The sequence below is a fragment of the Uloborus diversus genome, chromosome 10, assembly GCF_026930045.1.
Source record: "Uloborus diversus isolate 005 chromosome 10, Udiv.v.3.1, whole genome shotgun sequence".
Lineage (NCBI taxonomy): Eukaryota > Metazoa > Arthropoda > Arachnida > Araneae > Uloboridae > Uloborus > Uloborus diversus.
Genome location: NC_072740.1, coordinates 44,753,692 through 44,767,657, shown reverse-complemented (window position 1 = coordinate 44,767,657; position 13,966 = coordinate 44,753,692). Strand labels below are relative to the sequence as shown.

Genomic DNA, 13,966 nt, shown 5'->3' with positions numbered 1-13,966 from the left:
ACGAAGAGCGTAATTTCACGAAAGAAATCTGTACTACACTGTAAGGAAATTCCGAAACCTCACAGAGTATTTCCGGGCAGCGATTTTTCGGAATTCCGCCAGTTTCCTGTGAAAAGCAAGTATATTTGCATAAAAAAATCCTAAACTGTTACAAGTTTCATGAATACAGACTTCTCTCTGTTGTGAAAACATTTTTATCTACCAGTCTCAAAATATATTGAGCTTTCTTAAGTGTTTCGCCTTCACATTGCTCTTCAGTTACGGTTCTCCCTTATTGCCTGAGTTCTAAGCATGAACAAATTAGTCTCAAGATATTGTAGCTTTGCTAAAAGCTGCAGGGAATTAAGCCGTTCGTTATTTGCTTGAAATTTCCCCTTAGCCTCTGCCATATACAGTTTAGGAGCTATTACTATAAACATATCTTAAACTTCCTCTGAATGCAGCTGATTATTCCAGAAATCTGACCGGCCATTATCGGGAAGAGTTCTGAATTCTTCAGAAAAATTCCAGGTAACTTTCAGGAAGATTACAGACATTTACCAGGAATTTTTCCTGTTTTTCGCCAGTTATGTGACAGGCAGAAATTAAGCACACTAGCTGCTTGTTATTTCCCAGAAACGTTTTGATTTTTTTTTAAGTGTAGAGGGCTTAAATTGACAAGTGAAAATATACTTTGATCTTTTATTTAACTTCAAAAACTAAATTAAGCTAGTTTTGAAGAACAAAATTCTTTTTTTTTTTATATATATCTTTATGGCACTATATACTTTAAATAAAAATATATAGAAACACTTAAAACAGAGATGAAAGTTATGAAAAAAATCCTACGAAAAGGTTAAAACCTCAAGCAAACAATGGATTTTGTAAACAGTAAATAATCATAAATTAAGTGCTATATAATTTACTATGCATTAAACTTTTTTTTTAGGTATCAAAATGTGATATTTTTTTCGCATTGAAACAAAAGTTGCAATTTTAACTCAATGATTCAGAGAAAAGATTCTTTTTAGATAAAACAAATCTATTCAGATTTCTTTTTCGGAAGTCAAGCCATTGTATTTCAAAGGCAGTAATTCACTTACAGCAAAAAGTAAATAAAAAGTAGAAATCGGAAAAATTATTCTAAAAGAGGAAAAATAGCAATCAAAAAACTAATTATACATAATTACGCAACTAGCAATACAGTTAAAAGACAACAAAAGGATGAAAAGGGAAACTCATTAAGCATAATTGCACAAATTAGTAAAATTGACGAAGGAAAAAAAAGGTTGAAATTAACAGCGAACTTGAATTCAGGCTGTTATGCTAGTGCTGTTTCTACTGTCCTGCTATCTCCCCCCCTCCCAAAGAAACATGTTGCATAGCCTACACATCTGGTTTCTGGGGTTTCGAGAATTAACCCAAAATTAAGTACAATATATTTTTAGAGGCGTAAGAACTATTATGTAGCAATACCGTGATTTATTGCAGATATTTCAACTTCAGGAGAGAATATACGCAGTGTCAAATAAAAGAAAACAAAATCACTTGCTGCAAACTTTGCATTATTTTTTAAATCTGGAAATATATTTTAGTTGTAAGAATCAAATCACTTCAAATGTTGTCCTATTGCATAGTTTATATATTATTATGTTTTAAAATGAAATATTTTTACTGGAAATAACAGTAATCCATAGACCGAGTACTAACGTGCTATACTCAATACATTTCATATAATTTTGAAATTGATTTTTATATCAAGATACAAATAGGAAAGGTAAAAATTTAGCAATGCAAATGAAACTTAATTTACCCATACCTGTTTTTGTGCGGTGGATAGGGTCCGCACAAAAAAATCGCACTAACAAAATTCACTCAAAATTTCACGAGTAGCTATAAAATGTTGTTTTTGCAACACAGTTAAAAAATATTTTTCATGCTGTGGATAGGGACCGCATTAAAAACGTCTCACGTAGGAAATAACCTAAAAACGTGAGAAATAAATATCTTTAAACAAAATCAAATTAAACCAAGTGATGATACTTTTGCCGAATCGTCAGACAAAATTTCTAGGAAAAAACTTTGGAAGGTTACAGTGACTTCCCATCGGGCTTCCCCTGTTGTCACTTGAAGATACTACCTCCCACTCGTTTTATACATAATTTCGTCAATTGAGTCTCCCAATCTGATTGAAATTTTCAAGCACCGCACAAAAAAAAAAAAAAAAAAAAAAAACACACACACACACACACACACACACACACAAAGACCGCACAAAATCAGGTTTAAGTGTTTTTTAAGTGTTTCAAGATATTTTATTATTTGTGATCATTTTACAAAGCATTATTTTAAAAATCTGCCTTGATTCTTCTGGAAACCAAATGAATATTTTATTTATTATAAACATATTGTGACAAATCAATAACCAGTGATAAAAAATTCTGTTGTAGTATCGATTATCAAATTATTGTTTTATGTAACCTAAATTTAAAGAACTTTCACAATACAGAATTTTGTATGGCATTAAGTGAATGAGTTTAAAACTATCGAGATGCTTATTAAATGCATAACAAGAAAAACCTTAGCAACTTACAATTGCAAATTCCTCCCTCTTTCACAACATTAATAATACATTTTTATTCGTACGCTATTTATAATATTACTCTCGCATGAATCATAGGTAAATTTGAGATTAAAAATCGCTGGTATTCATATCGGTTAACTCTGGGGAACAGTGATTAGGTTGTCTTCGATTTGTGACTTGTTTTTGACTAACTCATAGTCTCCGGAGTCAGAAAGGATCTCAGTTTTAAGATATCAAGCCAAGGATCTTTTTCAGCTATATAGGGCTCAAAACGACCAATTTGCAAAATATAGCATATCTTTAAATGATGTAGGACAAAACAAAATAAATTTTAATTTAGTATCAATAACATTCTTTACTTTCACGATACAAAAAATTATCTTTTTATGTTACTGATGAACAAGGAATAATTATGCATTCCTCACTGAAAATTGATTTTCTTGCAGTGACAATAAAGAAAATAAAAATTTTTCACAAATATTAATAATATTTTGGAAAACAAATGCTTTATTTAGTTATAAAAATGTTTACGTCAGCCAATAGGAGAGCAGTAGGATTTCCGGTAATATTTGCTCTCCCGCGGAAATCAGTCACATTCACATAAGGGGCTGTCCTTAACTGATGTCACACATGTTGCCACCATTTTGAGCCCCCTTCCTCCCTTTTGTCACCTCCTCGCTCCCCCCCCCCGTCCCCTCTTTGTCAAAAATCACACAATTTTTCACAAACAAATCCTTTTAAAAATTGCGTGATGTAACACTACTTGTTACCCTATTGTCTCAAACTCACAATATCATGCCCCCCCCCCCTTTAAAGCGTGAAATTATTTGTGGACAACCCTTAAGGTGCAGAGAAAACATTGGACGTGGTAGAAGAAAACTGTTTAAAGTTTTGAAAGCTGCATGTCTATTTTACTTTTAAACAACTCAAAAATCTCACTAAATAGAAATTAAATTAAATTTCTCCCTATTTTAAAACTACGACACAAATAAAAAAATAACAGTTACATAACAACAAAATCATCTAGATAAAATTAAATATTACTAAACAGTTTCCCTGCAATCGTTAATGAAAGGATTACAACTAGAACAAAACAAACAAACCTTAATGGAAATCTTGAATTTTAACAGCAAAAAGTAAAAAAAAAAAGCCAATTGAAGAATTTATTACAAAATACTCATTCAAAGTATGTATGATAAGTCGTAAGTTATACATTAAATATTCATTCATTTTAACGCGAAAAAGTTCGACGTACACTTTTGTGTTTCAAAAACGCAGGGACATTTTCATTCAATTTTACAGCGGGAAAAACTAACACAGCATAATACTATGGAAAAATACTTTATGTGGAAGTTGAAGAAAAACCAAAAGTTCAAAAAAAAACACTGCATACTTTCATGTACTAAAAAACAATATTTATTCAATTAAAAAAAGGTTACGTAATTCAATTGATGAATCTTGTTTACTTGGTGAATGTTTTGCTCTGGATACATGAAAACTTGATACTTCTAAAACCGAAACTTATCTTAACATTTCGATACATTTATTGTAATTAATTATTTTATCGTGTTTCAAATTAGAAAATGTAATGTTGAAAGGAGAAAATACATAAATAATAGATATCTACAAAACTATTAAAAAACAATAGGTGAAGAATGATGGATGTGTTGTTGCGTAATTTAAGAAATGTGAGAGAAGTTCAGTTTGCCTTTTCGATTTTACGGAAATAATTGAATTTCCCTATTCTTGAGAATCTAGTTCGGAATACTAGTAGAAAGCAATGTTTGATAAAATGATAAAATGCAAAGTGTTATGAGATTTCCATAAATACTAAAACCAACAAAAGCAGCCTTTGTAACTGAAATTCAATTTCCGCAGCATATATTTTAAATGACTAGCATTTATCACATCCAAAACAATATGATTCACTATTTTTAAATCAATAGAAAACTATGTATCCCTTATTGACGCTCTAATTTTTTACTTTATATTTTGGATTTTTACTTTTGAATTCATCATATGTGTTCTGTATATATTTTTATAGATTAATCTTTAGTCTATTAAACTTTTTGTCAGTCATAAAGTACACATCTCACTTTTGAAGAATGGATTTAATATCATAATACAATACTTAATGGTCATAATATACAGCTTAATGCAACTTTTGTTTTTTGTAAATCTGGCTTTGCATAATAAGTTGTTTTATTGCTTAATATTTTTAAGAAAAAGAAAAGAGAAATTTTAAGAAAAAAGGCCGAAATTTTTAAAAGTTTAACTGATATAACAGTAAAACTCTAATTTGCGTAGAAGTATCTCCAGATTCTTCACAGGAAGGAATAGAAGAGCTTGTGTTTGCAATGTAGACTTGTAGTTTAATCAAGCCGTAATGCAAGAGAGAAAATGTCATTTGAAACAATTTTTTTTAAACACGCTCGAAACATTTTTTTAAACACATAAACAAATATGATTAAAAAGTTTTTTACATTTTTAAATACACTTTTTGAAAAAAACTTTATTCAAGCAAAAGTTTTATTTAAGTAAAAATATTTAATACTTTACTGTTTTAATGTTATGATAATACTCGAAGTGATTTAGGTACGAAAAAAAAAAAGATTTGATACTAAAGACAGCCATTTACTTCCGATCAGTAATATACAAATACAGTAAACTTTCGATTATCCGCGGATTAGGGTGGCACGGTAACCGTCGATAATCCACAAAATAGGTTTAAAAAAACGATACTAGTGTATACAATGTTTCAAAAAAATCAATAGCACATGGTTCCGTTCCAACTAAAAGGATAACAATGTATGTAAAAACTGTACGTAGAAGCTGTAAAGGGATCTCTCATTATTGTAAACAGATTACGAACATAAGTGAGAAAACTCTTCTAACCGATTTACTTGAAAAAAATCTAGCTAGGTTACACCAAAAACCTGGTGTACTGGGAAGGACTAGGAAAATGAAGTATCATTACGAAGTATTTTATAAGTACGTAACCTATGCTTCGTTTTATTTAAGTTTTGCTTCAATTCTTGAAAATATCACACCAGTTTTCAAATTTATTTTTTGAAAACTAAAACACAATAGGTAGTGAGTTTATTTAAAACAAACTAGATATGAGTTACAATACAACTACACAGCTCAAAATTTATTACAGAAAATATGAATTGAGTAAGCATTGATGTCTTACATTAAACCAAAGAAAAAAAATATACATATAGTATAGTCCTGTAACTTGAATTGTCTTTTAAGACTGATTAAAATTCTTTCTAAAAAATAAAATTATTAAATAAAGAGGAAAAGGTCTTTTATGATAATTATACAGCTTTAAAAGAAATACTTATGACAAATTTCGAATTTATAACATAAATTTAACTTATGTCAGTGAACCATAAATATATAATTTTAGTTTAAAGATTTTAGTTAATAATAACGTTCAAACAGTCCTCATTCGGCTGATTTTAATTTCCCTTAATATTTAATACATTAATCATTTACCTGGTTAGCTGGCAATCAACTACATAGAAGCAAGATTAATATGTAGGTAACTCAGCCGAATTTATCGCCAATGATGACGGCATAAAATATTCACTATTCAGTGCTCAGTTTGATTCGATATCTAATTCTGTTGACATCTGTTACCGCTTTCTACTTACGGTAAAACCTGGTCTGCAATAGAATAATGTTTCGAGAGTTGCTTGCATTAAGAAACATTATTTGTTGATTTGATTCTACGTAATGATTAATTTAATTATTATTTAGCTTTGCCTTTACAGGTAACTATTTGAAGTGAAATTGCCATATATGGATAAAACTTCGCAATATCTACAATTCAATTTCTAATAAATGTAGATTAAGCTACCGTTTAGAGTGAAACATATTTTCAAAATACCAAATAACATATTTTCAACTCTTGGAATTAGTAAAAAAATATAAATATGAACCGATTTTCAAAATCCCGGTAGTCTGCCACATTGTTATCTTAAAAAGAAATAGGAAGAATTAGGGTATATATATATATATATATATATATATATATATATAGCCAAACCTGTCTACTTTGAATTTGACACAGTATATGAAAATTCGAGAGATGGAAGATTCGACATACAGTTATGATGAAGTTGAAAAAAAAAAAAAAGCAATTGTATGCAAATTCAAAGATATAAGACATTCTACATTTATATAATTGAACTGCTCTATGATTCATTGCTACAATTACTAATTACGTTTTACTAATTTCAGTGATTACATATTAATTTTATGCATGTCACTAAGGATTTAAAAAAATGTCAAAAATTATCCTTCAAAATTTCTGAGGTTTTTGTTGCATTACCAATCGAAAAAATAAGATCAGCATGAACCGACAGAACAAAATAACTGTTCAATAACCCAAAAGAAAAGTTTCTTCTTTTGTTTTTGTTGTTTAACAGCCTAGTACTCCCTTATAGCCAGTTTTGGAGTAGATGGAATGCTAAGAAAATATTTATCCAACATAATTTTCTCAGACATTCAAACACAAAATTACATTAAGAGTTGCTTTTACATGTTGCATTCACATTCTCCACAAAACAACACCAGTATGCAAGAAGAACAGCAAGTTTTGATCATGGAATGTAAACATTTTCCTTTTCATTGTTAACTTCATGCAATTACTCAGCTCTGGTTCAGTTTTTACGTTATTGTTTCCTGTTTTGTTGTGTATTATGAAAATTAAATTTGTGATATGACGCAGCTAAAAGCAAACGGATGTATATGCAGCAAAAAAAAAAAAAAAAAATCGCATAACAAGTGCCAAAAGTTCAAACTATATTAAGGCTTTTAATTGAAAGATTTTCCGAAATCACGCCGAGATACCAATAATTTCGTGTCAGGGTCATCTGGTTACCAAAAACAGATTTGGGCGATTCTCGAAAAAATGTCCCATGCGTAACACTAAGTTTTTTTTTATTTTTTCCAATTAACTAAAGCCTTCAAAAAGTAATGCTGTTGCGGAATAATACATGTTTTAATATACTATCAAAGCATAACAGTTAATTCCATATTTAATTAATAGTTACTTAAATAAAATAAAAAACTTAGCGTTACGCACCGGACACTTTTTCGAGAATCGCTAATTGGTATTTTTGCTATCACTTTCTGTAGCCATATCTAAATTTTAATTTTTTGTAGCTCACATCCATTTGCTTTTAGGTGCTTGTGATGTAAAATGTAAAATACGTAAGCACTGAACAGTTTAGCTACAGCATGCAGTGCCATTCTTTAGTGCGGAAAGCGAAAATAGTTTGCTACTAAATAGTTATAATCGATACATTTTAATATTTTTCGAAGAAAAAACTCATTTTACTTTCCGTACGTCTACAAGAGTACAAACGTACGAGTACAAACGCTTCTTCTAATTTGTAAATCCTTATTTGAAAACCTGTATATTTGTAATTAATATCCGTAAGCAACAAAGCAAGGCTAGAACACATGCTTTTATTAATCCTTTGCAAGTGATCAGCACATCTCTGTTTATTGACCTTGAAAAGGATTGAACGCAATTCAGTTTTCTTAGAAGACAGGACTAAAAATCAGAAAGTTATTCCTTGTAAATCGAATTATTATTTCCGAACGGCGAGATATTTTTTCCCCGTTTGAAAGCTGCCGTGTAACCCGAAATAAAATAAAGAATTTTCTCAAGCTTGAAAACAAAAAAGAAATATTTGTTTGAAAAATACAGCGCTTTTCATTACTTGTGACACAAATTCAAATTTGGTATTTGTAAATACTACAAAAGTTATTTCAAACTTTGCAAAAAGTCGTTGCTTGAATGCAGATATAAATTTTAGAGTTTCAAACCCATTATTCATTTACGTGAGAACAAAAACCAAATTAGAAGCTAGACATGCGTCTTATTTATTAGTTGAACAAAAGAAACATTTAACGACACAATCATTGCACTAACACATTGCGTTGATTGCAGATCTTATACCCGCATTCATTTTCCCACAACAATTCTTAAAAGGGTACAGAGCAAGATATTTTACCAAGTTGGATTTAGTGGTTTAACTCTTAAGATAATATAGAAACAACTTATTGTAAAAGTACATAAAATATGTGCGTAGCACAAAATTAAGTAGTTCTCAGATTAAAAACTAGTTTTCCCTTGTCCAGTAAGAATGTGACAAGAAAGGTTTATTGGTTTGGAGTGAGCAATCTATTTAAGTATTCATGATCCATTTCTCAAGTTTTTAAAAATAATTAAATTATTTGAAATTTGAAAAATCTTCCCTGGTAGTTTTCACACTGAAAAATCAAAGTTGCATTACGCAAATATCGTAAATCTCGATGAATGCAATCACCTTAACACTTTTCTGCTATGAAAAGAATTTATAATCTAGTAAAGTAGTTTTTGGTGGGATTATTAAGAATAATTTATGTAATTTTTGCTGCAGGCAAAATTTTGCATTAAAAAAATACACGAATTTTACTAAAACATCATTATTAATGAATTCAGCTTATTTCTAAAAATAATGGGATACTATGTTAAATAGTATGCCCTTTTTTATCTTTGTGCAATCCTCGTATATATACTAGCGAATTCACTGCTCGAGTAACGCTACTGACATCACCAGCAATGAAACTCGCGCCATGACACGATCATTTGATAATATTTTTTGGTAATGTTTGACATGCAGGGAAATGCTTTATTTTGGCAAGGCTGAACTGGATCCGGTAACTTAACTGTTTTACTGGTAAGACTTATTTTAAGAGAATTAAGAAACAAAAAAGAATGGTCAACAATGAACGCGGTCTACTGGAGTTCGGGTTAATTCTATGGAGTTAACGTTTAAATTTCAACTATCAAAATAAATATCACCGAACAGGCAATTGCTTCGTTCAAATGTAAAAGCAATTTTCACTCGTCATATCTTTACGGGCGATTTTCTAGTAGTAAAATAATAAATAACAACTTCAAATAGCACAAATTGTAGGTTACTGCAGACACGTGTTTCGGCTTTTCAAGGCACGTCTCTTTTAGTGCAAAAGAAATGAACTTTACTCATTAAAAGTACTAATCGCTAAAAATATGTCTCCTTACACTTTAAAAATCTAGTGTGATACATTAAAAACTTGTATACGTATAAACTTAAGTTCATATCAAGAGATCAAAGTAGTGTAAATAATAATCTAAGCGCGATATACGAGTTAAAATGGTTCTTATACTTAATTTAGCGTCAAGAACAGGCGTCAAGTACTTATACCTGAAATTTTTTCTCACGCCACCTATTTCGCTTAAGAAAAAAAAAACTGCTGAAAATATTTTTTAATTCCAAATATTTCATTTCCTATTCATTGTTATAAAAAATAATAGCATTTGATGCATATAATATATATAAAAAATATTTTATAACACTTGGACTTTAGGATAATTATAATTTGTTTATAAAAAAATAGTACAAATGAAATATTTGATGAAGCAAAAAAAAAAATTTCATTTTATTCTGGTGTGAGTATTTTACTCACGACACGAGTTCTTGAGGGATGAAAAACATTTCGTTCGAAATAAAACTTGCTTTTTAGTAAAATAATGTGTCTTTATATAAAAAAAAATTAACCATGAAAAATGCCTTTAGAAATCTGCACCTTAGACTAAAAACAACAAATAGCGAAAAGTTAAGATGAGTATGTTATATAATTAGTCCTTTTAGGTTTAGAGTGTTCAAAGCCAAAACAATCAATGTCATAGATTTTGAATTTGTTTTCTTAAAACCTATCAACATGTAAGCACAACAAAACAAAAACTTATCAATGCGGTTATAAATGATAGTACTGACACTAAATATAAAATGAATGGCTAATAACTATTTGTTATCATAAATAAATTGATATATTTATTAAATTCCCGAAAAGCAGAAATCTAAATTTTGCTTTTTCTTTTAAGATTTGGAGTTATAACATTATTTTCAGTAGAAAAGTCTAAACATTTTTTTTTAATGTTGTTCGTCACATAGGTTTCTGTATTTTTGTTCATGGGGGGGAGGGGAGGGGGATTTCAATTTTTGCCAAAAGGTAAAGAGAAAAAGGTTTGATTACTTGTCGCAAGTTTGATCTGCATTGGACATTTTCAATCTAGACTTTTGATTACTCGACAAATTTTCATATACTGTTTAGCATGCTTTTTATTTATACATTAAAAAACTTAAAAAAACGTAAAAAAATTAATTATCTTTGTTTTTAAATAACCGTGCTAAGAACATAATTTAATCGTAGTACATATAAAACCCAAGAAATTCCATTCATGGAAATTTTGTTTTTCCATTTTAAAATTGAGTCATGGCAGTATTTATGCATCTACGTTCATAATTTATACTTAAATGTATTTTTACAATTAGCAAAAACTACAATGTGAGATAATCAGAATAGTATCTTCAGCTGAATTGTTGTTTTGAGTCAGATAGATACCAAGTATCAAAAATACATCTTGGCGATTTTTGAGACGCAAGAAGACTTATTCTTTTTAAAGGCATTTGAAATGTATAAATTGTAACAGTAAGCTTTTGGGTATATCTTACACCTTATAAAAAGTACTCCTTATTTCAACCGTGCATTGCCAGAGGCGTAAATTGTGTTCTGATATTCGCCAAAGCAAAAGATCATTGAGCGATACAAAGCTTAAATGAGGAAATTTAAAAACGCAATTTTCAAAGTCAGTAAAATATTTTCTTCATCAACTTAAAAGAAACTTTTAAAAATTCTGTCGGTTAAAAAGTTTTGATGATTATAATAAAACCTTCAAACTGTAAAATATTGCATATCCACAATTACTTAAAAATTATTCGCAATTATTTTAAAATTGATAGTTTTTTTTTTTTTTAATTTTCGCATAAAGAAAAATATGAAAAGTTTCTTATCAAGTTTTCCATGTAAAAACCATCTATCACTTTTTTGAGTATGTACTAAAATTTGGTATTAGAATTTTCAAAGACTCTGATATTTAGTCTTATACATTAACAAATTTTTTTGCAGCGTAAAAAAATATTTCATTGTCTGAAGAAATCACTAGATGAAGATGTTAGACGCAAACTATGAACAATTTGTTTAATGTAAAAAGTTGTTAATAGTTTAACATGTAAATGTAACTTATTTTACGAATAAGTAATATAGAGCTCTTAATTTACTTCTTCAAGCACTTGTCAACTGGAAAGTTACTTTATATGGCTGTACTAAAGAAATATCTTTGATGTCAACTTCTAAAAAAGCGCAATTCAACAGTTAAATTATAATTAGTACTTATCTGTTTTAGAAAACATTTTACAATTTTAATTGCTTTGACAATGCTAAGAGTAGTAAAATTTATTTATGATGAGTTTTTTGGTGTACCGTTTATGAATGGGATAATCAATAAACGAAAATAAATTAAACATATAAAAATTTTCGTTATATGTTATCCAACCTAAATTTCTAGGGAACATCACATATTTTATTCATTTCACGAAAAATGAAACTTGAGTCCGTGATGTAATTTTTTAGAGAAGAAATTATCCAACATAAATATCATTTTACTTCAACAAGTAATGGGTAAGAAAATTTATACATTATACATAGTAAATAATATTCATATTGGTTGCTTAAAAACTCTTTAATTGGTCGATTTGTTGTGAAAAACGTTTAATTTTAACTAACACAAGCAAGCAAAATATTACCAATCGCTTCTCAAGCTTACCTCCTTTTCGTTTTTAGCAACAAAAAGAATTTATGCAAAATTAACAACTGATAACAATCTTTGGCAACTTACTTAGAATTGGTTTTAATCAGTAGCAACAAAAAAAGTTTTTATCGAAACATTTATTCCTGAAGTCCATGAAAAATAATATTTCTATTAATTACTTAAGATTTCATAAAAGCTCAACAGCAATTATTTTAATTAAGAAAACCAACAAAATTAATATTTTTAAAAATATAACATTTTTATTCTAAGACCCCGGATAAATTAATGTCAATTTAAGTAAAATCACAAATGCAATATTAACAAATAATAACAATCTTTAGCCACTTACTTAGAATCGGTTTAACTCAGTAGCAATTAAAAAAGAGTTTTTATCAAAACATTCAATTCTTGAAATCCGAAAAAAAGAATATTTTCTATTACTCAGTTAATATTCAATAAAAGTTCATCAGTAACTATTTTAATTAAGAAAACCAACAATATAACTATTTTAAGAAATATAACATTTTTATTCAAACACCCCGGATAAATTAATGTCAATGCATAATTAACCCTCTTTGGTTTAGAGTGTTTAAAAGCCGAAATAACCAATGTCATAGATCAACATATAAGCAAAACAAAACAAAATCTTATCAATGCGGTTATAAATGATAATAATGCCACTAAATATAAAATGAATGACAAACAACTATTTGTTATGATAAATAAATTGAGATATTTTTTAAATTCCCGAAATAAAGAAATTTAAAATTTGTTTCTGGTTTAAAGATCAGGAGTTATTACTTTATTTTCAGTAGAAGGTCTAAACATTTTTAAAAAATGTTATTTAGTAAATCATCCCCGATTATACCGAAGTTTTTAGCTGTCCCTCGTGCCCCGAAACAAAGAAAAGAGTGACTCACTGTTTGAGGGGGCAGCAGTCAAGTGCCGAAAACCGCCCAAGAGGCTCATAACAACCGCAATGCAGGACAGCATTTTGCCGACCGCCGTCGCTCCTGCCGGTGTTGTGACTTGTCAGTACCTCCGACAGCCTTTGTTATATCTGCCTCCGCGCACGCGTACCTCCGCCTCCAGAGCAGGGCTAAGTTTCCAGAAACTTAGTTTTCGCCCGCTCGGACTTTTCCGCGTCAATTTATGTCAATCAAGTGCATTCCTTGGGTGCATAGCATTGCTTCTGAGGGAGGGGAAAATTGTCCCCCTCACTGGGAAATAAAAGAATTTAAGTGGAGTACGATGGATGTAAGAGGCGGGTAGCAATTAGATCGGTAAAAAAATGTTATCAGACAGAGAGGAGTATGAGAGGCCTGATTTGTTATCTGAGATACTGGAGTGATGAATGTAATGAGCGACGTGGTGTTTGAAATATGGCCGTATGGCTCTTCGTCTCTTTCAGCGAATGTATTTCGTTCCGTTTTCTAGCTAAATACCAAATTTAATGATAGCGCAGATTATCCGAACCTTTTGGCTTCGAGACTAGCACGGATATTTTGAACTTGCAATTAACGGAATGATCCTAGTCATAACAAAATGATACCTCTCCCCCCCCTTTTTTTTCAATGTCTTCAACACATGAAGCGTTTAGTATCAGAACCAGATCAAAACATTTTAAAAAATTTACAAGAGAAACAGAAAACATTTTGTGGTCAACCCACTTCATTAAAAAAAAAGTTTTTTTTTTCAATAACATT

The 13,966-nt window shown here is 29.7% G+C and overlaps 1 protein-coding gene across 1 annotated transcript in view; it reads right to left on the bottom strand.

Annotated features, from left to right (window-relative positions):
- The window catches only part of LOC129231351 (lachesin-like), a 283,555-nt gene extending 270,275 nt beyond the window's left edge, over positions 1-13,280 (bottom strand). Inside the window, exon 1 of the mRNA XM_054865643.1 lies at positions 13,181-13,280. Coding sequence (XP_054721618.1) covers positions 13,181-13,253 — 73 coding nt within the window. The 5' untranslated portion in view covers positions 13,254-13,280. The remainder of the gene's footprint in view (positions 1-13,180) is intronic.
- Positions 13,281-13,966: the final 686 nt, after the last annotated feature.